The sequence below is a fragment of the Sphaeramia orbicularis genome, chromosome 1, assembly GCF_902148855.1.
Source record: "Sphaeramia orbicularis chromosome 1, fSphaOr1.1, whole genome shotgun sequence".
NCBI lineage: Eukaryota > Metazoa > Chordata > Actinopteri > Kurtiformes > Apogonidae > Sphaeramia > Sphaeramia orbicularis.
Genome location: NC_043957.1, coordinates 25,271,178 through 25,298,217, shown reverse-complemented (window position 1 = coordinate 25,298,217; position 27,040 = coordinate 25,271,178). Strand labels below are relative to the sequence as shown.

At 37.0% G+C, this 27,040-nt stretch overlaps 1 protein-coding gene across 1 annotated transcript in view; it reads right to left on the bottom strand.

The window, feature by feature from the left end:
* Positions 1-480: 480 nt before the first annotated feature.
* Positions 481-27,040, bottom strand: part of LOC115418183 (hexokinase-1-like) — a 43,594-nt gene continuing 17,034 nt past the window's right edge. Inside the window, 16 exon segments of the mRNA XM_030132576.1 lie at positions 481-1,471; positions 3,730-3,963; positions 11,163-11,318; positions 12,366-12,549; positions 14,506-14,605; positions 17,616-17,689; positions 17,692-17,710; positions 19,229-19,348; positions 19,551-19,699; positions 20,834-21,138; positions 22,126-22,359; positions 22,534-22,689; positions 23,679-23,862; positions 24,704-24,803; positions 24,981-25,076; positions 25,373-25,492. Of these exon segments, the coding sequence (XP_029988436.1) occupies positions 1,321-1,471; positions 3,730-3,963; positions 11,163-11,318; positions 12,366-12,549; positions 14,506-14,605; positions 17,616-17,689; positions 17,692-17,710; positions 19,229-19,348; positions 19,551-19,699; positions 20,834-21,138; positions 22,126-22,359; positions 22,534-22,689; positions 23,679-23,862; positions 24,704-24,803; positions 24,981-25,076; positions 25,373-25,492 (2,382 nt within the window). The 3' untranslated portion in view covers positions 481-1,320.

The window sequence follows — 27,040 nt, the reverse complement described above, 5'->3', positions numbered from 1 at the left end:
AATGTTTAATAACAATACAAAGCTTCCACCTTGAATTGCAAACAATTGCCTGCTGTCAAAGTTCATATCTTATAAGGATATTGATGCTGAGTTGCTTCACTAGGCTTCCATTTGTATCAGATTAATACCTCACATTGTTTGTATTTTATCTGTTTCAGGTGATCAAGTTTTATGTCTGGTATTATGGATGCTTCAGCAGATGGTTGATTGTTTTAAGAAAGAGACATCAGATTTTAGTCCACAACAAAATATAATTTAATGAATTCACTTTTTCACTGTGTCGATCACAACTCTATATTGATGTAAAAAAAAAAAAAAAAAAAAAAAAAAAAAACAAGAAAAAAAGTGTATGATCCAGTACTGTCCTTTGTCTTAATGTAAGGCATGCAGTCTTCACAAAGCTTTGGACATTAAAAGCTACAAGTCGTTACAGTAGGACACACTGACACTCAGCCACAAATACACAAAGCTCTCATAGTATCCACTCCTCATGGGGCCCAATAAACATTTATTCTTTGCACATACAGTGAGTAGAAGTGGAATTCATCACAACACCAAAAGTATAGAATTTCACAAATAGCAACAGGATAACACTTCCGTTGGCCGAGGCCTTTTCTACCTTCTCAACTCTGGAAGAATAAATGGTACGGTGCAGCTGGAATATTTTATCATGTGAGTTACATTGACAGTTACACAAAAAGGAGTTAGTAGCCTAGCACATTGTGTGTTGCACATAAAATGAGGATGATTTTAACAGCCGTGACTCTTGCATTCAACCCTCTGCAGCGAGCCCTTTTAGAACTGGTTTTCTGAACCAGTGGAGCCTGTAAAAACAAGTTTTATCATTCAGCGAGAAGGACATCCTTCATTTAGAAGTTACATTGAAATGCTGCAGTTGTAACTCTCATATAAAAAGTGCAGACATTTTCTTGTGTTTATGGTGCAAAATCCTAATGACCTTTGGGATTCAAAGTGGCCTCTGCTATATAAATACAGTTATATATTTGCCTCCATATAAAAATAAAATCAGCAATACACAAATATTGCACACCTAAGGAGTTAAGATTTATCAGATTATTGACAAGCTATTGAGGAAAATGTACAAACATGGAAATAATAAACCCTCTGGTGCAGTATAAATAAAGTTTTTCATTTAAATTCTCTGCATGCAGCATGTCTCTCTGGCTGTAGGGGCGGACAGGTGGGGCCAAGGTGGAGTCACGGCTGCCAAGGGAGGCGATGGAATCGGGGTGTACGGGAGGGGGTGAAGGTAACAGTGGAGCAGCAGGTGATTCTGGACAACAAAGGGGGCGGGGCTCCTCAGTGCTGCTGTGCATCCAGTTCCCTCTGGCGGCAGCCCACGGCGGTAATGAGCGCAGCCCCCTTACCGCTACCGTCCTCAGAAAGGAGGAAGTTAACGTCACATTTTGGGGCGAGTTCCTTCACTGTCTGATGGAAGATCCTCGAGAAGCTGTGGTGGAAGGGAAAGGGAAAGTGTGGTCAGAGGGAAATTGGATCTCACTGAAATTTCATTAATTTTACCTTTATTTAACCAGAAATGACTGTGAGATTTAATATCTTTTACATCAAGCATACATCATGCTTTGTATTTGCACCAGTACAAAACACATCAATTCATGTTCCTGAGTCTGTAAACTTATGCTGCCTTCATGTGCTATGGGAATTATGGTAAATACTAGTTATGGACTCAAAAATTGCACATGAACACCCCCTCACATCATATTTTCCACTGGAGAACTGGGAAAAAAATTTGGTCCATGAGCTGCCGAGATGAAAAGAACCTTGAACTTTTCAACATGACGGAGAGCAACGAGGGATTAATCGCGAATGAGAAACGATGCTTTTATTAACATTCTGCTGCAGTTAGTTGATGATTGAGCACATTTATAGTATACACAATTTGCAAAAATGCTGTAGCTGATGAATTAACTCGTCTAAAACTGCTTTACCTAAGTAGCAGGCCACAGTAAATTGTGTGTCAGCCATTTTTCATTTTGCTACAACAAAAGCACTTGAACACAATGTTCTTGTAATTTCGAATTCACAAGTGGAAAGGATCATCTTCCCGATGGCACGTGAAGGCAGCATTGGATTCCAGGCTGCACTTAAAGGGGTCATATTTTGCTAAACCCACTTTTATTAGTCTTGGTTCATTTATTTGTGTATTTGGACCCTAACAGTTCAAAAAGTTTGAATTTGAACCCTCCAGGTGCTGCAAAGCTATCTTTAGATTCATTCCGGCAAAAATCAAGTAGATTTCTACAGCCCGTTTTAATTCCTGTTACTAGTTACGTCACGACATTTGCACATATAAGGTCCAGACCTCCGACGAACATTTCTCCGAGTATGCCGTAATTGTTTATCAGCAGCAGCGGTTGTAGTCCGTACTGAAAATATGTCCAAACTTCGAGCCGATTACCTAAAATGTTCAGTTGTTAGTTGTATCAACAAACACAAGTGGCTGAATGGGACAGAAAGCACGGTCAACAACCTGGAGGGGGTGGGGCGTGAAGTGGCTCATGTGCATTTAAAGGGCCAGTGCTCAAAACGACCTTTCTTGTGTCATTAGTCATAGGGTAATAGGGTTGAGGATGGACCTGTGGAGTTTAATTAATGAAGAATTCAGACCCAAACATAGCATTTGCAGTTTATGTAGACCACAGGGAAATGTTTGAAAATGCATAATTCCCTTTTTTAAAAAAAAAAAAAAAAAAAAAAAAAGCAAAATATCACTCCTTTAAGGCCTGACTTAACGTCATACGTGTTGTGTATGACCTTCATTTTCCTGTCACGTAAATGTCATTCACTTCCTTTTGTCTTTGTTATATGTGATTTGCACACCATCATAATAGCAAAATACCAGTTCATGTAGTATAATATTGTCCAAATAATGTGTCTTTGGGGTTTAGGACCACAATATAACACCAAGCATTTGTAAGTACAGTAGTGATCATCTGTAGGAATTATTTGCTTAAACTTTGAAGAATGAGTTTACTTTCATTGCTGCAGAAAAGCTGCAAATTGTTCACTAGTTACTTGTTCCCTGAAAAAGGCCTTATTTTATAACTGAAAGTAAAGTTAAAGTTATGACAAATGAAAGCTGACAGGAAGTCAGTGATGCGTCAAACTGTCACCTATGAGGTAATATGTAATATTGCTACCAAAAAGGCAAGAAAGTTAAACAACAAAGAGACTAAATAAGATTACCAGACCATTATACCTATTAAAAGTGTAGGGCTTTTCTTCAGTCTAGAAAGGATTAAAAAATAGTGTGAATTTTGCACAGTGAAACATGAGAAATTACACAGAGGGCAGGTGTTGGGGGTGGGGGTTGACAAAAATTGGAAGAAAATGTCATAGTTGGTAACAGAATGTAAGTATTTGCTGCAACTAAGCCACTCAAAGACCTTTAAAAACAGACTTTCACAGCAAATTTTTCATCTTTTCTTTATCTTTTGTGCATTTACTGTCAAAGGATTCCAGCTGTATAAATACACCGTAGACAGCTGAATGTAGTCATTATTTTTGCACTTTTACTCTTTTTTTTTTTTTTTTTAGATGCAGTCTTAGTTTTCAGAGGCTCTTTAGTATTATCTAGTCTTCAAAAAATACAAAAGGACCATTGAAGCCTGATGAAATTCAATATTTACTGTTGTGTCCATTTCACCTCGAACACGCCCCCTGTTTTATTCTGATTCTGTGTCTTACTGTGGGTGCAGCTTGTAGAGTGTGCCGTCCACGCCCACTGTGATGTCCAGGTGGTCCAGCTTTCTGTTCTCACGGATCTTGTCCACCACAGCAGCCATCCCGGCTCCGCAGATCTGAGCCGCGCGGCGGGACACCGTGCCGCACACCTCCTTGACGATAATACTGTCATCACAGGTGCTGTCGAGCCCCAGCTGCTGCAGGATGGCCCTGACCTGCAGCAGCGCCAGACGATCGCTGTGGAGTCGACGGGAGGGGGAGCGTGTCAGAGGTCAGCCAACATCAGATACCTCACAGCTGTTCCCAGAGGCTAAGGTAGGCTTAAACCCAATATAAACCCAAGTCGTTACATTGCACTCCCCCTCCTCTCATTCTTAGTTGTGTTATTCCACTAGATTATGGGTGTCAAACATAAGGCCAGCGGGCCAAGACTGGCCCGCCAAATGGTCCATTCCAACCCACGGAATGAATTTATAAAGTGCAGAAATTACACTGAAAATATTAAACATCAGTGGTGTTCAGGGGCCACATACACCTCAATGTGATGTCAAGTGAAATAATACCATAATAATCTCTAAATAATGACAACTTTCTCCTTGGTTTAATGTGAAAAAAGTAAAATGATATACTTAGCGCCATTAAAAATGCAGGGGTTAGAATAATATGTATATTTGGAGATATATTAAATTAATTGGTTTGGGGTGATATTCATGTTAAAGAGGGAAGCATTTGTTTTTCTGTTAGCAAGATAACTCAAGAACATATCGACAGATTTTGATGAAATTTTCAGGAAATGTTGATACTGGCACAAGGAACAAATGATTACATTTTGGTGGTGATTGGGGGGGGGGCTGATCTGCCTTGGCAGAGGTCTGCGCTCTCAGTGCTTTTCAAGTTATATTTACGTCTTGGATTTTAAATTTTTACCTCCACCAAGAAGGTTATGTTTTTGCCGGCGTTAGTTTATCTGTCTGTCTGTCTGTCTGTCTGTCCGTCCATGTGCAAGATAACTCAAAAAGTTATGGACGGATTTGGATGAAAATTTCAGGAAATGTTGATACTGGCACAAGGAACAAATTATACATTTTGGTGGTGATCGGGGGCACTGATCTGCCTTAGCGGAGGTCTGCGCTCTCCGAGTGCTTTCTAGTTTTTTTTTTTTTTTTTTTTTTTTTTTTTAATTTTCTACATAACACTAAAAAAAATTCAAAAAATGTCACAAAAGTAATAGTCTTGTTAGAGTCCTTCAATAACACACTAAGGTTGAAATTTTGAATTTCAGATTATTTCTGTGAGTGAACTATAAAGGGTTAAAAGTCATATTTGTTGGCCAAATTGTGGATGTCTGCATAATTTTACTCTCCTAACACTGCTGTTTCATTTTTCATCATTGACTATGACCTGAAAAAAAAAAAAGACTTGCGCAATTATGCTACAAGGCTAACGATATGCTTTACCTACAGACTATTTATACACCTAAAACCAAGGACTTTTGGACTACTGGTAAACCCTTAAAAAAAACCCCAGTTTACATCAATAGTCAAACAAATCTGTGTGTGCATTGGACTTAAAATATCTTGTCCTTGTTCACTTCCAGGCTCCATCAGTCTGAATTTGAATTAAGCAACAGGACTAAATACAGGTTCAAGTTTTTGTAGTGTGTAGGAGAAACATGGATTTGAAGGAAAGGATATTGTTTCTGTATTAACAAAATCAAAAGCAAAAGACCTTTCAGTACTGTACAAGCAACTGGCTATTCTTATACACTATTCTTTATTCTTGAGGTTTCCTCTAATCACAGACAATTATAAAATAACAGACATCAGAGGGTTTATCTTCCCTGTAGGAAGCCGCCAATTTCCATTTATTTCACCATAGTATGTAAATTCAACCTGCAGTGACTTGGTTTGCTGTGATAAGTAATCCTACACAGTGACTACCAAGTCTGCTTAACACATACATTTGGATTCTTATCTAATAGTGATGGTTGGGTTTGAGTACTCAGTGATTTATGGCCTGATCTGTGTCACGAAAATAATGAATATGTGAAAACAGACATGGTTTTCTCTTAAATTGAACGGACAACTCTACTTTACACTGCCTAATGGTTATCTGGAAGTTGGATTTTCATATCATTTTTAATTAGTTGATACAAGTGATTGCTTTTGAGTTAGAGAAACAACCTGAACTTGTAAACAACCTGAATGCTGTGAAAAATGATTTTAACAATGTGAAGCATCTGTGTTTTGTAAAAAAAAAAAAAAAAAAAAGGGTTTAAATATGCAAAAACCTCAAGTATAAACAGAAGCATCCTATGCACAGTACAATGTGCTGCTATTTTAGGTTATACTTTATTGTTTGTAACTGTGTGCACTTAATGAATATCCTACTGGCAAATAGTGCAAAGACTTTCCTTGTTATCAGAGTCCTTTTATTTTTTAAGGAGGCAGTGTCCGGTAATGATCGGGTTTGTGTTTTAAAACCAAGAAGTTATGTCAGTCATAGTGTTATTTTATACCTCAAGTTTCTGCTTGAGTTATCTATCTGTCTGTCTGTCTGTCTGTCTGTCCGTCCGTCCGTCCGTCCGACAATGCAGTGATACATAGTGGACGTGTAGCACATCTGATGTTCTGCACAAAGACAATATATTAGCATTTAGCTATAATTGCAACTCCTGTCCCTGGTTGGCTTTTCAAGGAAGAAATAACACTTACAGTATAAACAAAAACAATATGAAAACAGAATAAGCAATAGTATAAACAAACAACCTAAAAACATGATACTTTATTCAGTATTTGATTAGTTCTCAGTATTGTGAGAATGTGTTTGCTCGATAACTGATGTTTAATTAACCCATAAGGACCCACTGCTACTTTGATGGCAGTTCCCAAATAAATTTTTCTCTTTATGTAACCTTTCCTAAGTGATTTTTTTTCACCATTTATTGTAATATTGTCCTGTGTATTTTTTGTTTTTCCAGTGAAAATTCGATTTTTTTTTTTCAATATTTAACTTGCTGATCATGCAGATGTTCATACAAGTTCAACTTAAAGTTGAGGGTTATTCTGTCAGAAACGAATGAAGAAAAAGTGACTTTTTCAATAAAATATATTATTAACTGAACTTAGAAGAAGTGTCTCCATCCACTGTCATTTATTAAACTCCATGGGTTTTACTGGTGAATCAACGTTGTAAAAGATGATGGTGTTTCCACGTTCACTACAGTAGGGTTCGTTTATCAACAGCTATTTAACTTTTTATATAAGTAAGTGATGTTGGTCGTCAGTGGATGTTTGGGTATGTATAGGTTAATGTGTTCCCTGTGCCAGGTGGGTAACAAGGAAGTAATCAATAAAAGTTGGATTTGCAGTGTAATAGTGGGATGTATGAAAATTGTGCATTGCTTAATTTCCTTTTCCTTTCCATTACAATTCGCACAGTATATCCCATGTTGCTCATGTGCTCCTTTTAGCCACGTGAATAGTAGATACATTAAGCACAGAGCTTGTTAATGCAGAGTAGCACATAGATTATTTCTGCGGTGTATATCTGGGTGGAGAGTATTCACACCCTAATCACAAACCTAGGAAGCTGAATCTTATTTTTATTGTTATATCTTACTTGTTATGCTGTCATCATTATCGGGTAAGAGGCGGGAGATTCTAAATCAAACTTCGATCCCTGCCGTTTTCAATGTTGGACTTTATTTTATATAATTTCATTTCATTTTATTTATTCATCCAGACTAAATGATTGGAAAGGAAGCAGGATTAAGAAAATGTATAATACCTGCCCTTTTCTTGAACAATCTGCTTACATCAGATACGTTGCCATTATAGCTATTACAGTAAACAGTTTACACGATAGTCGTGCAAATAAAACAAATCCAAAATCCATAAGTAAAATTATTTCATTACATGCTTTTATAAAGCTTCTATATTTTTATACAACCTCTTAAACTTCTTGGTTGGTTTGGTTGTAATGCAAATTCGACATAGATAAGCAAACAATCATTATTAGTAGTAGTATTTAGAGTTAACAACAACCATGTACAGTCTTTATACTTATTTACTAATCCATATGCCTTACTTATATACTATTTATGTACCTAAAAATAAAAGGCTCTGCATAACAAAGAAACCTTTAAAATGTAGTATGTAGTGGTGGGTGTGGGTGTACAATTTACAGTAGATTTCAGCATTTACAGTTGATTCTAGCTTGTTGAACTTTTGACTGTGAATTGCACTTGCAGACAATTTAAATGTTCAAGAAGATTAAAACATCTCTTTCAATATGGTATGTCTCATCAACAAATTTGGCACCTAAACAACACCGTAAATCTTCCTCAAACTCAGCCAATAGCAACATGTTATTGACTACATTCGTTACAGGTTTACAACAATAAAAATTTCATAGCCCACTTTTCTTTAAGATTACAATCCCTCAAGACATTCAACACGGACAGAATGTAATGGGTATGGGTTATGAGTATGAGGGAGGGACCTGGGGACTGATGCAGCTCAGTCAAAAGGGAAATTAATTCTTGTGCAAACAAGCCAATAAAGCCCGTGTACCTGTATGTCGAGTACAAGAAAAATGCTGGGTTGTACATATCGAGCATTTGGCACTGGAGATGTCTTCACTAACCTCATGATTCAGTTCATTACATGTTGACCGGGCGATGGTTTAAATGCAATTTTCAATACATATCGGATCTTCAGTTTCTACATACTGCACATGGACTGTTCAATCACACTAGTAGTCAGATACATGGCCCTTTGAATTAAGTACAATAAATGACAGCGTGTTTGATTAAAAAGCTGCATCTGTCAACCAGAGTCTGTATGATTCATCTTGGTACATAAACATTACAAAGACAAAAGATTAATCCACTAAAGCAGGGGTGTCAAACATACGACCCGTGGGCCAAAACCAGCCCTCCAAAGGGTCCAATCCGGCCCGTGGGATAAATTTGGGAAAAGTGAAAATCACACTGAAGACATTACCAGTAAAGGATGTTAACATCGCATTCAGACCAATATAGTGTAAAGTGGATCAGACCAGTGAAATATAAACATAATGACCTATAAATAATGACAACTTCAAATTTTTGTCTTAATTTTAGTGTAAAAAAAAAAAAGTAAAATTGCTTAAAAATATTTACATTTACAAACTATTCTTTCACAAAAATATGAACAACCTGAAATGTCTTATTTTTTCAACCTGAAAAAACAAGTGCAATTTTAACAATATTCTGCCTGTTACTAAATGTTTTGTGTATTTGTAGATCCACTGTGATCTATAAGTTGCAGTGTACATGTGTAAATGATAAACTGAGGCATAATATTGTTAAAATTGCACTTATTTTTCTTAAGAAATTTCAGGTTGTTCAGGTTATTCAGATTTTTTTTAAAAGGATAGTTTGTAGATGTATATATAAGAATTTCGTAATGTAATTTTACTTTTTTCACTCTCAAACATAGAAAACAGTTTCGAGTTGACATTATTTGTAGATTATTATGTTATTATTTTACTGGTCTGACCCACTTGAGACTGAATTGGTCTGTGTGTGTAGCCTGAACTAAAATGAGTGACACCTCTGCTCTAACGGTTACTAAGAGTCGAGGTGTGGATGTTCACTATCCCAACCGTTAGATTATAGTACCCACACTGCAACGCATCTTGAATCAAGAAATTTCCACAGTGTGTTTGTAGGAAGTCTCAAGTCTCAAAGGAACTTTACTGTGTTTTTGATAAAGGAAGTTAAATGAATCCTGGTTTGTTCCTTTTGAGTCTTCTGTAGGTCGAATTGTCCAGAAAAAAAACCCCAGAAAACATTTCAACAACCATCTCCTATTAGCATGAAGATAGCAGCAGTCGATTTATTGGCTGCGTTACTTGCACATCAGTATCAAAGATGCTGTGTGTTTTGGAGGATCCCATCTGATCCCCAAAGTAGTAATTGGGGGGGGGGGCACTGACCTGCCTTGGCCGAGTGCTTTTCTATTATTTAGTATGATTTCGATTACGGTACCCATGCTGCAACGCATCTTGATCAAGAAATTTCCACCGGGTGTTTTGGCCCTCTTATATTTAGTATGTGGAAGTCTCAAAGGAACTTTACTGTGTTTTTGATAAAGGAAGTTAAATGAATCCTGGTTTGTTCCTTTTGAGTTTTCTGCAGATCGAAGTGTCCAGAAAAAAAAAAAACATGTCAACAACCATCTCCTATTAGCAAGAAGACAGCAGTTGACAGATTTTTTGTTTGTTTGTCTGTATGTTAGCAAGATATCTCAAAAAGTTATGGCAGGATTTGGATTAAATTTTCAGGAAATGTTGATACTGGGAGAAGGAGTTGTGCATGTAAAACACCTAATTCTGAGTTTCATGTGTGCAGCTTATCTTGTTGCTAGCAGTTGTGGATTAGTGCTTTGTCTGCTATAAACCAAAGCAGCCATGTTTTTCTACAGTCACAGTGAGTTAGGCAGCAGCTACTGAAATGTCAGATTAAATGACCGTGTTGTTTTGTAAACATCACAGGTGCCCGTGCAAATAGCAGCAGCAATGACTAACAGGCATACTAGTATTTATGATGTAAACAGGGATATGAGAATCCAGATTTCTATGTATGTCATGTAAATGCATTTTAACAAATACAGTCGTGGAAAAAATTATTAGACCACACCTTGTTTTCTTCAATTTCTTGGTCATTTGAATGCCCGGTACAACTAAAGGTACATTTGGTTGGGCAAATATAATGATAACAAAAATAGTTCATAAGAGTTTAATTTCAGAGCTGATATCTATCCATTTTCCATGTTTTCTTGATAATAACCAGAATCACTTCAGTTCTTGCATCAATATCTATGGCATTGTACTGACAAAAACAGTGCATTTAGGCATTCCATGTTTTCTTTTCTGTCTGTTTTAGTCACATGATACACGCAGGAGTTAGTGCTTGATTGCATAACCATTGTTTTTGATGACTTTTGATGGTCTAATAATTTTTTCCGCAACTGTATGACCAAAACCAGGATTTATATAAGCCTCTTGGCCATCATACCAGTGTGCATGTCAACACAGTCAATGAGAGCTAACTGGTGTGTAAAAAGTCTTATCTGTGTCCGGTGTTGAGGAAGGATCACTATGAACACCTTTTCTAAACCATCTACCAAACTGTAACTGAAACCTGGTTTACATGTGACATTAGATCCCTGTAATGTGTATGTCTACATGCCATGCTCTTTTATTGCCTTTTTTGTTTATCTTGTTCCCTGTGATATGCCCGTATCTATCCCTGTTGTCATGTACGCACTTATGTAATGTTAAGTACTGATATAAAGCAATTGACTGGCCTCTATCATCTGCTTATCTAACATCAGAGAATACCACCACCAAATAGATTGTCTTTACTGTCTTTAGTTTGACTTACTGACCTCTCTATCTGCGACAGGAACTTTGTCTCGAAGATGCCCCTGGTCTTCAGCGTCTCTGAGATTTGCCCCCGGAAAAGGAAGCCACGCTTGGTCAAGTCGATCAGTATCTGCCTGACGATCTCCCCCAGGTACATACCACTGCACATCTTCTCATATCTGAGAGGGAGAAACAGATGTTGGATTCTTTAACCCTTTTAAGATAGCTAGTCTCAGGCAACACATTTTGCATTTTACAACATTCACTGTAGAATAACTCCTGAACCGTCTGCACTATTGAGAAATTCAAATGACATCTGAAAGCTGAGATTCAGAGTTTTCTATCGCTTAGGGTACAGGCCTGCATTGGCTGAGGGGGAGGGGTAGAAATGAGCAGGGCACAGAGCAGTCGCTGAGTGAGATGGAAAATTGGTATTACTTTTAGCGAAGTTTTGGCAGTGTGTTGGTGGTGAATTCTTGTAATAATTGTACATAATAGTGATAGTACTGTTTTGGAGTGTTCTTCAAGTGTGTTTTGCTGTGTTTTTATTGAGTTTATCTGAGGGTTTTTTTTTTTTCATCTTTTTTTCCACATCTTTATCTGTATTTTTCAATTGTGTATAGTTCATTGATAGTTGTATTTTAACTGTAAATATTATATAAATGTACAATTATTTAAATATATGTAAATGTATATGTAGAGAGCTAGCCAGGGCAGAAAGAGATGCACTCTGGGAAAAAAAAAAAAAAAGTTTGAGCATATGTAAAACATTTGAAGTTCATTTCTGCAATCTCAAAGTTTTGTTCTGAACAATTACAGTTGTTTTCATAATAAATTTGATAAAAAATGTTTGTTTTTGTTTTTTAAAGTAATTTTTTTATTTTTACAATAACATACTGTTTTAAGCATTTATTACATATAATAATGCTAATGACCAAATATTGAAAGCTAAGTTCGTCTAGAAAAACATTGCAAAAGAATTGGCAAAAAAGATATTTTCTGACACTTTTATTGCTAAAAACTCAAATAAATCTAGGTGGCCTCTTATAATTGTAGTCCTTAAACATTTGAGAAAAATGGTACCAAAAGGTATGACTCAGTTTCACAACTTGATCAAATGTGCTTTTCTGTCCAGCTCTGAATACTTTATGGTATTGATTTCACCTTATGTTACTGACTCATAAACCAGCTGTGGACATATTCAGCTGTAGATGCTGCTTCCTCACCTCTGTTTGCCTTCATTGAGTGAGTTCTCATCCACTGCCTGGTCGTACTTTGTTCTGATGTCATCCAGACACCCGTTGTCTCCAAACGCCCCCCACTCCATGTTGACACACATCCGGCCTTCCTTCCCCTCAACTATCTCGATGTTCTTCATCTCCTCCATGTAACAGGCGTTACTGCCCGTCCCTAAAAGAATACAAAAACACACATGAATTAAAAGATTTCAATTAGTAACTAATGCTGCCTTCATGTGCTATGGGAATTATGGTAAATACTAGTTACAAACTCGAAAACTGGACATGAGTGCCCCCTCATGTCGTATTTTCCACTGGAGACCTGGAAGAAATTTTGATCCACGAGCTGCTGAAAATAGCCTTTGAACTTTCCAATACTGCAGAGAGCAACGAGGGATTCATGGCGAATGAGATACACTGCTTTTATTAACGTTCTGCTGCTGTTGGTTGATGATTTTTCACATTTATAGTACATAGAATTTGCAAAAAAAAAACTTACAAAAAATGCTTTAGCAGATGAATTAACAGTCCAAAACTGTTTTACCCAAGTAGCAGGTCATGATAAACTGTATGTCAGCCATTTTGACCTCTTGGCCGAGGGATATTGTTACTGTCTGTCTGTCCATTCAACGACATAATCACATTATCTGAAGAACGCATTGACATGCATCAAATTATTCTGTGGATGCATCTTGGCATGGAGAAGAAGCCTATAGAAAATAGATGACCTTTACCTACTTTTTAAGGTCAAATGGCCTGTGCATTTATAATATCAGAAAACATTTTTACCATTATAAATATGTATGTAATACGATTTACACAAAGACAATCTAATCTAAATTATAGGGCAGTAACTTTCAACAGAATCTTACACTATATTTGGTCAGGGGGTATTAAAAGTGCACAGCACATTATGTTTCATTTTGCTATGACAACAAATGCACTTGAACACAACGCACTCATAATTTCAATTTCACAAGTGGAAAGGTTCATCTTCCCAATAGCACATGTAGGCAGCATAAGGATTACGTTTCCCTTACTGATCCCCAAAAATGACTTTTTTAATTTACCAAGTACTTTGACTTCTTTTAATGCTTAAACATATTTTGCTATTTTAAAGACATGTTTAACTAGAAGCACTCGGAGAGCGCAGACCTCCGCCAAGGCAGATCAGTGCCCCGGATTTGGATATAAATTTCAGGAAATGTTGATACTGGCACAAGGAACAAATGATTAAATTTTGGTGGTGATCGGGGGTGGGGGTGGGGGGACACGGGGGCCCACTGATCTGCCTCGGCGGAGGTCCGCGCTGTCTTTTCTAGAAAAGCACTCGTAGAGCGCGGACCTCCGCCGAGGCAGATCAGTGGGCCCCCGTGTCCCCCCACCCCCACCCCCGATCACCACCAAAATTTAATCATTTTTTCCTTGTGCCAGTATTAACATTTCCTGAAATTTTCATCCAAATCCATCCATAACTTTTTGAGTTATCTTGCACACAAACAAACAGACAAACGCCAACAAAAACATAACCTCCTTGGCGGAGGTAAAAATACTGTTTAGACAAATATCTGCACTAATACAGATATTTTGTTACACCATTTAAAAAGAAAAAATAATCCTTTTCACACGATCTTCATTTTATATAATATCTCAACGTAAAAACAACAATCAGATGGTCCAAATGCTCAGACAAACCATAGTTAGTGTTGTTCCTCAAACTGTGGACAGTGTGGATAATACTGGAAAGTGAAGCAGCAACAAGTTCAGTTATAAACTTCAGTTTGTGTTGGTTGTGGAAGTGTATTTTTTAAATGATATGGATTTGTCCAGAGCACTGATCCAGTCCATCTCCCAAAGATATCAGCGCTCATACATTGATTTATACATCTGGATTTAATGTTTCAAGTGCAGCTTCATCACACAAACACATAATAGACATGAATAAAAGGGGGAGTGATACCTTTGGTTTCTAATCTGTTTCCCCATCGACATGGAACACTTTTTTTTTTTTTTCAATCTGTTTTGGCTACCTAAAATGCTGTTCACATGTATAGAAAAGTGAGTATGGACAGGTCATAAAAGTGTTATGAATCCTGCTTTGTCCCTTCTTAGGTAATATTTAGCTCACCTGCAATGAGTCCAATCTCACAGGTGGGTTCTTCGTATGCACAGGTCATCATCGTACCTACTGTGTCGTTCACTATGGCAACCACATCCAGTTCAAACTCCTGCGCAAAATAACATATACGATCAGTCATGCGCCAGTGGATGAAATTACATGTTTGTAGAAATAATAGCTTGAAGGTAAAATATGCAACATTTTTCGCTTATTGTTTGTAAAGAGACAGTTCATTCCTGTTCCCATTCCAGTCTGTTTTCCTCAGAAATAAATGTATGAAAATATAATATATGTACTTTTATGTATGTGAGTCTTTTTCATCTTGTGACAGCATTTATAATTCATTTTCCATCATTTTTACATAGTTTTTGTATCATGTATTATATCTCATTTTCATCCCCTTGCATCTTTTTCATTATTTTAATCTTTTCTCTTTTTAACATCATTTTATGTCACTTTAGTCATGTCTTTTTAGCCATCTTATGTTTTAGTTATTTCATTTTTACATCAGCTTTATCTAGTGTCATTGTTTATGTCTTGTTGTGTCTTCTGTGTTTTACCTTTTACACCATTTTCTCTTAATTTTATACATAATTTTTGCATTGGATTTGTTAAATGCCTTTACATACTTTTCGTCCAGTTGTCTTTTTTATATTTTTCATCTTATTGCAGCATTTTCATGTAATGTTTACCTCATTTTAAGTTGTTTTTGTCTAATGTCTTTTATGTCATTGTCGACTTGTTGAATCGTTTTCATTGTCTTTGTCTTCTTTCTTTCTTTTTTTTTTTTTTTGTTACATAGTTTCCATCTTGTTTCATCTTTAGAATTTAGGCTTTTTCACTCAGCTTTGATTCGATAATTTTTTTACAAACATTTCCCGACAACACCCTTGTTCTAATTTAGTTGGAAAAAAAATAATCTACAATTTATCTTATTATCATTTTATATTTTACTTTGATGCTTAGCAACTCCATAAAAAAGGAAAAAAAACTCTGTGACCCACTTTACTTCCTGACCCTAAGTTTGGGAAAGGCAGCACCAAATGAATGCAGCCAAAGCACATGCCTCCTCCTGTCTGCTTGGCTGAGAGGTCTGTGTGTTCAACAGGACAAGGCGTTTTTGTAACTCTGCGTTCTTTGCCCCGGGTTTTGTCTGTCACACAGACCTGCAACACTAAGAACTGAGCAGACAGAAGACAACCATGTAACCCGAGTCACTGTGCTTTTTATACTTGTGCACAGGGCTGTTGGCTGGAAGTTGGCTGGAGATAAACACTCAGTGCCAAAACATCTAAGCCCATAAAGAGTCCTGAACACAGAGCGAACGCCCCCCCCCCCCCCCCCCAAAAAAAAAAAAAAAAAAAAAAACAGGAGGAAAAATATGAGAATACAGGCTGAACAACCCATTTCTGGAAGGTCAGAAGTGATTTTAAAAAAAAAATGTTGCTTATCTTACCATTAAGTGTTCTACATACATGTTGCAATTCAAAACACATGCATTAAAATATAGTTTTTAAAAAACTCATGTTAATTTTAAACTGCTAGAGTTAAAATCACATTAAACAGTTGTTTCCAAAGAGACCAAAATATTAGATTTACGTTACATTTTACATGAATTACATTAAATCCAACTTAAAGATGTTAGTTAAAACACAATCCGGCTTGTGTTTTCACATTTTGCTCCAATGATTGCTGATGAATGCCAGCATTGACAACAAGATTAATATCAGTCTTGGCATAGTTTCAAACGCCACACTGAGCACAATGCAGTTCACTCGCATTCCTAGACTGACTGTTCAGTAAAACACACCCAGACTGTTTCTGAGAGCTGTAAGAAGCTCTGCCAAACACACAAAGTACAGTCTTTATCACTGTAATAATAATACAGAGATTTAATAAGGCCACACTGCAGATTAACAAAGGCAAACCTCTCCATAAGTGCCTGGAAGTAGGTTTCCAGGTGTTATTTACATGCTATTATATCAATAATCACACACGGCTATCGTCTCGCACTGCTTTACCTGGAAGTTAATGATTTACAATAACTGAATACTTACTGGGTTCTCCATCTAAAATGATAAGACTCATGTAAGAAACTTACAGGTTTCAACACGAATAAAATGGGTACAAAAGCAGCATAAAGAAGCAGCATAAAAATCTGTCTATTTATGGTAAGTGTATGGATGTCGACATTGTATAGGCTGATTGTAATGAGGTTTATGTTCTTAGCTTCATTTTGCTGGGGAAGGGGTAAAACTGCAAAACTGTAGTTGAGTCCGAAGGTGTCAGTGTACCAGGATTACCATTTATGTGGTCACGTGGTTTACTGTACACTGTTTTAATCGTAAAGTGTGTGTTGTACAGTAAGACTTTCTCTTTGTGTTTTTCTTCTTCTTTGCATTTTTATTCTCCAGTGCTTCAGAGCACAGAGGATAAAGCTAATTAAAACAGAAACACTGAATAATTGATCAGAATTGAGACCAATGTGAAAGCCCTTTAACATCATTGTCAGCTATTACATGCACATTAAAAGTATAATATCCGGGTAATCTGGATCGTAACCTCTGAAAAGTTCATGTGCCTTGACATATAATCTTGATAGATCTTGAAATTACTGATCTTAGTTCTCTTTAGTTGATTGTTCTATGTTAAGTTCATTTTACTTCTGTAAAATTTCACAGTAACACTTTATTTGGATAGTCCAGGATTTCTTAAAACTTTGACATTGATAATAAACTTTAACATTGATAATAATTTTAATTTTTTAATTTCACAATAATTTTTGATTAATATACTGTAAAGAAATGATCATACTCATGCACTGAAAGTCAGAATATGCAATAAAGAGGACAGTTCATCTACAGGAAAAGTAAAACTAGTGAATTGTTGAAAAGTTGTTGTAATGTATTAAGTATTCTGTAAATTCTTTGCATCTTCTTATGTCTGTACAGTAGCAGCACAATGACAGCCACAAAAAAGCACAGTGAACTATTATCATTAGTATTAGAGTATGGTATGTGTGTCAGTCAGAGGTGATTGAAAACTTGCTGTAGTTATATTAATGCCATGTAATAGCTTTGGTTGAGATTATCTTAGATGTAGTTTCTGTTTAAAGTTACCTCTTTCCTCTTGATCGCTTCCCGAAGAAGTTCTACCACATCTTCACCCTCACAGTCTGTGGCTTTGAAGCCTTGGTCCAGGTTACAAGGATACCCTGAGGAGAACATGGGAGAACATCTCTAAGACCAGACAGAACTGTGTTATAATGGATGCTACTATTACATTAATAATCTAAATAATCATACTATCACACTATAAAAAAATAGGACCAATGTCCCTGTATCTCACCAGCATGTTCTATCAAGAATCAATAACAAGTTGAATTTGTGAGGTTGTCAGGTTTTCTCCTATGTTAGAGTCCTGTGGTCTTGATGCAGGAGATCAATCTCCCGATAGAAGTGGGTGGTACTTTCACTCAACTAATTAAATGAAAGTTCATTTATGACTTCCTATCAGTGCTCAGTAATACTATACTGAACAAAAATATAAATGCACGACTTTTGTTTTTGCTCCCATTTTTCATGAGCTGAACTCAAGATCTAAAACTTTTTCTGTGTACACACAAGGTTTATTTCTCTCAAATATTGTTCACAAATCTGTCTAAATTTGTGTTAGTGAACACTTCTCCTTTGCTGAGATAATCCATCCACCTCACAGGTGTGGCATATCAAGATGCTGATTAGACAGCATGATTTTTGCACACGTGTGCCTTAAGCTGGCCACAATAAAAAGCCACTCTAAAATGTGCAGTTTTATCACACAGCACAATACCACAGATGTCACAAGTTTTGAGGGAATATGCAATTGGCATGCTGACTTCAGGAATCTCCACCAGAGCTTTTGCCTGTGAATTGAATGTTCATTTCTCTGCCATAAGCCATCTCCAAAGCTGTTTCAGAGAATTCATGAAGAAGACTGTGCGAGGAAAATGGTGGTCACACCAAATACTGACTGGTTTTCTGACCCCCCCTGGACCACCCAATACAGTAAAAGTGCACATTTTAGAGTGGCCTTTTATTGTGGCCAGCCTAAGTCACACCTGTGCAATAATCCTGCTGTCTAATCAGCATCTTGATATGCCACACCTGTGAAGTGGATGGATTATCTCAGCAAAGGACAAAGGAGAAGTGCTCACTAACACAGATTTAGACAAATTTATGAACAATATTTGAGAGAAATAGGCCTTTTGTGTGCATAGAAAAAGTTTTAGATCTTTGCGTTCAGCTCATGAAAAATGGGAGCAAAAACAAAAGTCGTGCATTTATATTTTTGTTCAGTGTATATTGACATTTCTAATCATTTTCATCTTATAAATATCAAAATCCGGACCATTGTAAGTAAAGGCAAATTTTTACTATTTCAAATAATTGAAATTTCGGAAAACTGTGAGCAAACTTTGTAGACATTGTCCCAAGGAAACTCCATATAATATTTTCAATGAATCCGACCACTAGTTTCTTCGAAGAAGATGTTTTTTGCTAATGAGGACAAGGAATCTCAGGTTGTTTGTGGTTCATGTTATTCACATCTGTTAAAGGATACTTTGTAGATGTAAACATCTTCATAATATAATTTTACTTTTTTCACTGTTAGTTTACTATTAAGGCCCAGTTGAGATCATATTGGGCTGAATGCCTTCTAGATCCTGTAAGTGGGACAAGTGAGAACATACTGCATCCAGGCTGGTCTGATGGCAGGGAAAGGAGAAGGTAAAACCCAGTGGCAGTCGAGCACTTTTCATCCCCATGTAGTCCAGGAAGTCAGAGATGCAGTGCACAATGTGGTCGAAGAGCTGAAAAGAAAATTCCATCAGTGGTTGGTTGTGTTTTATTGTCACTAAAGTAGGAGGGATTTAGAGGTGTTGGATGGACGTAGCCTCCATCGTGGGTATAATACTATTAGATGAATAGATGTTAAGCAGAAATAAAAAATAAATGAGATTCGGAATGCATGTGATGCTGTGGTGCGGAGGACATTAAACTTTCAGCTGGTACCTCTTCTCCTGTGCCCTGCATGACTTCTATGGGAATGGCGTAGATTTTGTTATGCATCTCCACTGTCCGCCTTTTCCCGCTGCGAATCTTTACCAAAAGCACTCGGAAGTTTGTTCCACCGAGGTCCAGAGCAAGGAAATCTCCATTTTCTGTATCACAACATGGGTTGTGTTAACCAAAAAACAAGAACTCATTTTGTCACCACTTGAAACAGATGCAAACAGAAAAGTAAACTTATAAGATTTTCTAAAATACTAAGAAATATTGACCTACCCTTAAATAATTTATAAATAGTATAACCTGATTTTTGAGTGAAGAGAGTTTGTTTGGTTAGTTTAGTTTATTTTGGCTTCTTGGTGTCTGAAATGTTATAGCAGTACAGTAGATAACAGTTTAATGTGATAATGGCAGAGTAATGTCTGAATGCTGAAATATTGGTGTATGTTTAAAACTATGTTTGATAATTCCGATGGGATTTATAAAACAAATAAATACAATCCATACAAATACTTTCTAAACTGCTATAGATTAGATGGCTGTCAATTGGTCTTATGTTAGATTGTTCATGAAATCTATAATTCTGTTGTAGGAACTAGTATCATATGTGACTTTTCGCAGGGTTTTCATAGTCTTCCTTGGTTTATGACTCGTATGTAAAGTAGCAGAGATGGCGCTCACACATTGTAGGAAATATACACTATATGGACAAAAGTATTCAGACTGAAAATTGTTGTTTACAGTCAAAGCATGAAAAATATTTTGGAAATTCAGAGGTAGAACATTTAAAATCATATTCATGGATAAAAAAAAAATCAATGTTGAGACAAATTAAGTAAAACCATTTCTGAGACATTTTAGAAGCAAAGAGAACAATTTAAACAAAAGTAACCAATGCAATGATATTTATAACAATATAAAACTATATTATGACATTTGTCATTACTTTTTTGTATCCCAGACCCTTGTTAAAAAAAAAAAAACACCTGAATTCAATGTGTCTCAATACTTTTGTCCATATAGTGTATGTGACTTAAGAATTTTGCAATGTTTTCATAGTCTGCATTGGTTTGTGATTAGATATTTCTATGGGATTTACATCATGTAGCAGAGAGTGCGCTCACATTATAGAACTGTAGCTGTTTTTGTGCATCACAACGCATACTGCAGACTCTGTACAGATAAATATACTGTCACATCCACTGTATAAAGGTAGTTTTATCTTTATAAGAGATGCAGACTCTAAAATGTCATTTCCTTTGTCTCCTCCTCTGTCCTTGTCTCACCTGTCCCATCTGGTGTACTTCGGACAAAAGTGGGCAACATTTTCACTGTCGCTTCCTGGTGAGTGTCCTTCTTAAGGCCTCGTTCAATTTCGATTCTCATCCGTTTCTTCACTTCGAGTAGCTGGGCCTTGCTCAGCCGAAACTCTGCCAAAGTCTGCTGAATCTGGCGCGCCTGCTCTGTCAAACGGTACGCCACCGCCGTCACCATGGCTGCGCCTTTAGCACTCCCACTCTCAGACAGCAGGAACCGGACATCTGAGTCTGGGACCAAACGACGCACTGTCTTGTGCAGACGGCGAGCGTATCTGTTCAGAGAGCACACGAATAGAGTAAAAATCCTTTTCTTTACAGATCAGTTATTTGAGGATGTGGTGGGCACCTCAAGTAATAGGTGGGGTCGGGGATTTCCAAATGATTTTTTTTTCCACATTTAATTTTTCCTAAGTGATTATCACCATTTATTTTAATATAATCTTTTACAGTGAAAATCAAGTGTTTTCCTGTATTTAATGTACAGTAAAACAGAGAAAAGTGAATAAAAGGTGACTTTTCAATCAAAATATATAATTAACTGAACATAAAGTGGTGTGTGTACATGGGTTTTACTGGTGAATCAATGTTGTAGAAGATCAGTGTTTCCACGTTCACTACAGAGCCTCTGAACGTCCAAATAAGACACATCTGTTGTCAGTGAAAAGCAGAAAAACATTTTACCTGAATTATTTAACTGTATTGGTATGATTAATGGTTGAAGTTATTAAACATTTCAAATCAGTAGATGCTTTTCGTCACCAACAGCTGTTTAGGACTTTGAGGGTTAATTTGAGAAAATGGGGTACCTGGCTATAATGAAAGCTTTATATAGGGTGTAAATGTTGACATTTGCTGAAACTAAAAGCTCCAGTCCTAGATCAGTCAGCATCTTTTCTCCATGTTCTTTCATTTGTGGCAGCAGAGGCACAGAAGCTAGCTGCTTAAAACCAACCTTGTTCAGAATATTGCTCTAAAACAATATTCTAGAATTGGTATCTGACATATTCTGAGAAAAGCAGAGCTGTTCTGATTCCGGCACCAGTTGTTTTGTGTGGGAGTATATTTCTGTGTCCCAGTATGATTCATGGGAATCTTCCCACTACTCTAAGGAATGTGTGCAGTGTGGGCTTTATATCCTTAACAGGATCATAGCTTGATCTGTTTTCATGCTACAACAAAGCAAACAAGACGGCCAATGCAAGGGCACTGCATTGCGACTTTCATACGTGAACTTGTACTGAATCCTGTAGCTGACTTACTGAGGATGCATTTTGTAGAGAGACCCATCGATGCCCACAGTCGTGCGGAGGCGTGCAACCCCTTTGTTTTCCTTTAGACGACAAAGGATGGCACCCAGTGTCGCTGAAATAAGATTTGCTGAACGGAAAGATACAATGGTGCACACATGCTGCACAGCCAGACAGTCCTCATCTGAGGGCTCAACTCCCAGCCGCGTCAGGATTTCCATGCATTTCTTCAGTCCTTCCTTAGTCCTGAAATCAGAGATACTCTTTAAAGAATGATGCAGTTGCTGTGATGCAATTAAATGTAGTTTTTAATTGGTTTTAAATAAGTACTCCTGATGAGTTGAGTTGTAAAGACTGTCACACCTTCATTCCTATGAATAATTTCTGTCAAATTCCCTGATTTACTGTGACTGGACTCACTTTTCAATGGCTGAAACATGTTTGGTCTCGATCTTCCCTCTCGTCAGGAGTTCAGGAGTTATCCGTCCTTCAAATAGCAAGCCCTCTTTGGCCATCTTGACGAGGATGAGTCGAACCAGTTCTCCCATATACATCCCACTAGCCATCTTTTCAAACCTGAACACAGACAGAGGAACACAGCAGTATGTTGAGATGAGTCTGCATTTATCATTTCATCCTCTCTTTAAAGACCTGCTGTTGCTGCAGAATACTAATTGAGAGGGAACATTATGGCTACACTATAGAGCACACAGATTATCATTCACTTGAGCAAAATAATTTTGATGTTCAACTTCCAGGGTGCAATGTTGGTATGTTGTTGGTAATTTAGTTTTCTTACTTACTGCTGCTGCTTATTATTATTATTATTATTATTATTATTATTATTATTATTATCATTATTATTATGGCTCATTTCTGTTCGCTTTACTTACGCAAATAGGTTTGTCCGTTTCTAACGTTGTCAAGCGTCACTGCCTTCATACTTCCACGCATCAGATGCATTGGAATGAGCATTTCTCAACCAATCCACCAGAGGGCGGTGCTCTTAATTACCATCCTGGCTAAATGCCACAAAATAATACCAAGAAATATTTAAGATGGATGGTTTGAGAAAGCATGATACTTGAATGCATTTGGAAGTGACAAGATGAGTTCCTTTACCTTTTCCCGTTTGTTACTGGATTATATATATCTATATATATACACACACCATATACATATTGCAATACAACAAATTACTTTTTTATTTATTATTATGACTACTATATTATTTATTTCTACTAGTACTTTCTAATGTGCTGTTGCCTGTTTTTCACTACTATTTTATAGCTATTGTTACTGTTTTCTTTACTTTTTCTCTTGATAATATTTCTTATTTGTGTACATTCGGTGTTGTGCTGTGACTAGAACCTTAATTTCCTGAGGGCTCTGCCCAAGGGATCCATAAAGTTGTATCTAATCTGATCTAATTTACAAACTTCAGTTAATCTTATACATTTTGCACAGAAGGGGAACTGTGGACTTTGTTATTAGAAGGGGGTCTTTTAATGCCCACTATGAACAGGGGGACAATGTGAAACACTCTTTCTAGGTCTGAATCTTACAGCTGCTTTCCAGGGTTGAGGGACCCCCTGTCGATCTCACGGTCGAACTCTGTTCGGATGTCCTCGAGGGACCCGTCATCTCCAAAGGCCCCCCACTCGGTGTTGATGCACATCCGGCCCTCGTCTCCTTCCACCAGGTCGATATGACGCAGTTCCTCCATGTAGCAGGCATTAGTTCCCGTTCCTGTAAGGATTCACAACTGTAAGACTCCAGTGTGTTCTGTGATGCCAGAGTTCTGATTACCAGATCTTTGGCGCCCCCACATGTGAAACAATGTTATTGTACTGGGAAAAAAAAAAAAAAGGAACAAACCTTACCATGAGGTTTTAGGGAGGTAATTTCTTTCAAGGACCAAAACACTTTACAATTTTTGAGAAAGTGTTTAGATGTTTTACTTAAAGGTACTAATAATGCACTATGAAAAAACTTTGCTGGAAGTGTTCAGCATTCAAAGCCTTATTTAAAAGTATGCAAGTATAATCAGCAAAATGGAGTTAGAGTTGAAAAGTAAAAGAAATTGGTAGGTTTTTCCACATTATGACAGCACCAACTGATTTACAGAGACTCCATTTTGCCATTTTAACAGATGACCTGTCAATTGAGACTTAATCAGATTTGATAGTTTAAGTATCAATTTCTAAAATAGGTGTGTATTATGTCTATAAATACACAAAAGACTAAGCCTCTGTAAAATATATAAAAGGAACAAATGTACCTCTTTTAGTTGCATCCTTATTGCTTAAATATATTTGAGTGGGTTCAGAGTAATACATTATATTCACTAAATGCATATTTCTGGCATGAACAGTTTTTCAATGCAACATCCATAAACTTTACAAAATGCAAAAAAGACTGAATGATAGTGAGGCTCATCATCCCTCTAGAAATGAAAGTACAACTTTCACTGATCTGTCCAAGAAGTACCAGAGAAAAGTGCTTAGTAATTTATAAATACTGAGCTACATTCCACTAGTGACACTGAGTATTGTTTGCTTTGTTATGTGCCATCTTTGGAGGTGTTTACCTATGATGATGCCCACTTCACAGCGCTGATCATCAAATCCACAGGTCATCATGGTTCCAGTTGTGTCATTCACCACTGCCATGATGTCTGCCTCATAGTCCTGCAAAACAATATCACCTTTATTTCCACACAAACACCAATTACAGGCCTTAAAATCTGACTTGATGTGAAATTTCGAGAGGCAACCTAGCACTAACTAAACAATTTCCTCTTGTAAATGTCGCTTTATGACAATACAAGTACAGCACAAAAGTTACAAAACAAATCCATAACTCACCCCTCGTTTCTTTATGGCCTTGTTCAGAAGCTTCACAACGTCCATGCCTTCTACACCACTGGCTTTAAACTTCTTTGTCCATGTCACTAGGACTGCCTATAAAACAAGTAGTTAATAACAAAAGCTTTAATTTCCAGTTAAACAGGCTTGGCACGTCCAAAATGTCTCCTATTCTATTGCTATTCCAACCACAGCATCAACAGCAAACACATTTAATACTGTTTAGTCAGAGACACCGGGAAGATTCCTGCTGTATTTTGTAACTTAGCAGGCATATTAAGCTTCATAAATGTTAATGAAAATGCAACCCTATTCCAGTAATAGCACTGCATTGTTCTTTGCATATTGAAAATCAATTTTTTTTTACACTGTAACAAAAGCAGTGCGTTTACCTCGTCCAGTTTGGTTTGAGCGCAGGGGAAAGAGAACGTAAATCCTACAGGAAGCTTTTTATCCTTGATTTTTTGCTTCTCCATGAAGTCACCCAGGCAATCTGCGACATGATCAAAGAGCTGCAGATAGAAAGGTTCAGTTTTATGATGTGAAAATACAAGGAAATGTACTGAAACATGTAACCAACTTTTTTTTTGTTTTGTTTTTTTATTTTTAAATTAGGGATAGTTAACAAGACATTGTGGACAGAAAAACAACAACACATAAACAAAGGGAAAATCCAACAAATAAACAAACCAAAAATAGCAACAACAACAATAGAGTGGTGACAAACAATGACAACATCATATTACACTGACAAAGATAATAAATGTAAAGAGCGACTAAACAATATAGCTTGGTTAGGGGCGATGGGGAAAAGGGGAAGAGGAAAGTGTGAATGAAAGAGAGAGGGGGAGTGAGGGGGAAAATAATAATTGCTGTAATAATACAAAAATATATAATATCACTAGTTTAATTTGCTAGTATTGTGGCAGTGGTAGCAGCGGAGGCAGCCACAGTAAAATGAGTTAAATAATTTAATATTTGTAATAATGTATTTGTATCACTTACTATCCATTTGAGTTTACATTAATTAATTTAAATTAATATGGCTACGGGGGGGGGGGGGGGGGGGGGGGGGGGGGGGGGGGGGGGGGGCATGTAGCCAACTTGATATTTATGACCTGCTCTCTCATCATTACTGATTTTCAGGATGACCGTGGTGTATTTTCTGTTACTTGATTTACTCAGCTGTCACCAAATGAGGCTAGAGCAGCGGTTTCCACACATTTCTTGTAAACCTTCAGCATAAAGACTGTTCATGAGCTTTGAATAGAGATTGCATACAATATGAGTTGTGTTTGAGTAGCATACAGTTCAGACAGATTAGCCAGGTTAAAGAATTCTAGTTTTTTCTGATGAAAAAGAGAGACATTATAACATTCATTGTTTTGTAAGTCATAAGATTGATACCAACAACTCCCTGAAGTCTGAAGTTCCAAGTTTGGAACAACAAAATCCAAAGTAATAAATTTAAAAAAATAGAAAGTCAACACAAACACGAATGCCTTATTCTTGGAAATTATTGTTTGGATTAAATCTACGGACAGAATTTAATTTAGAAACCTACCTGTAGTTTCATGAAGACAAATCCAGCTCCAGTTGTATTTGTTTTTTTTTTTTATTTTTATTTTTTTTTATTTTACCACATCACTCTCCTTTGTTAACAAACCTGTTCATATATCACATTTCGCTTTTGGCCAGCTGTCCCTTCAACATTTCATTAAACTACATCTGTCTCTGCTCTGTCTGTGAAAGTCATACTCTGGACCAATCACACGACCGCAGTCCATCGTTTATGTTTTGATGATCATGTTACTGCATGACTGCCAGCTGTTCTGCGCTGGTTCAGTGGAGGTCAGCGTCAGACTGTGACGTCATTAGTCTGAGTATTATCCAAGAGGTCACTTTACACAAATTGATCCTGGAGCAGATCTTGAAATACCACTACAATTTGTGTGAAGGGCAGCTGCAAACTATACCTTAAATACTTCGCAGCAGAAATAACACCTGGTCTGATCTGTGCTGTTTGCGAGGATTTGTCTTTACATTTAGAATCTGTGTTC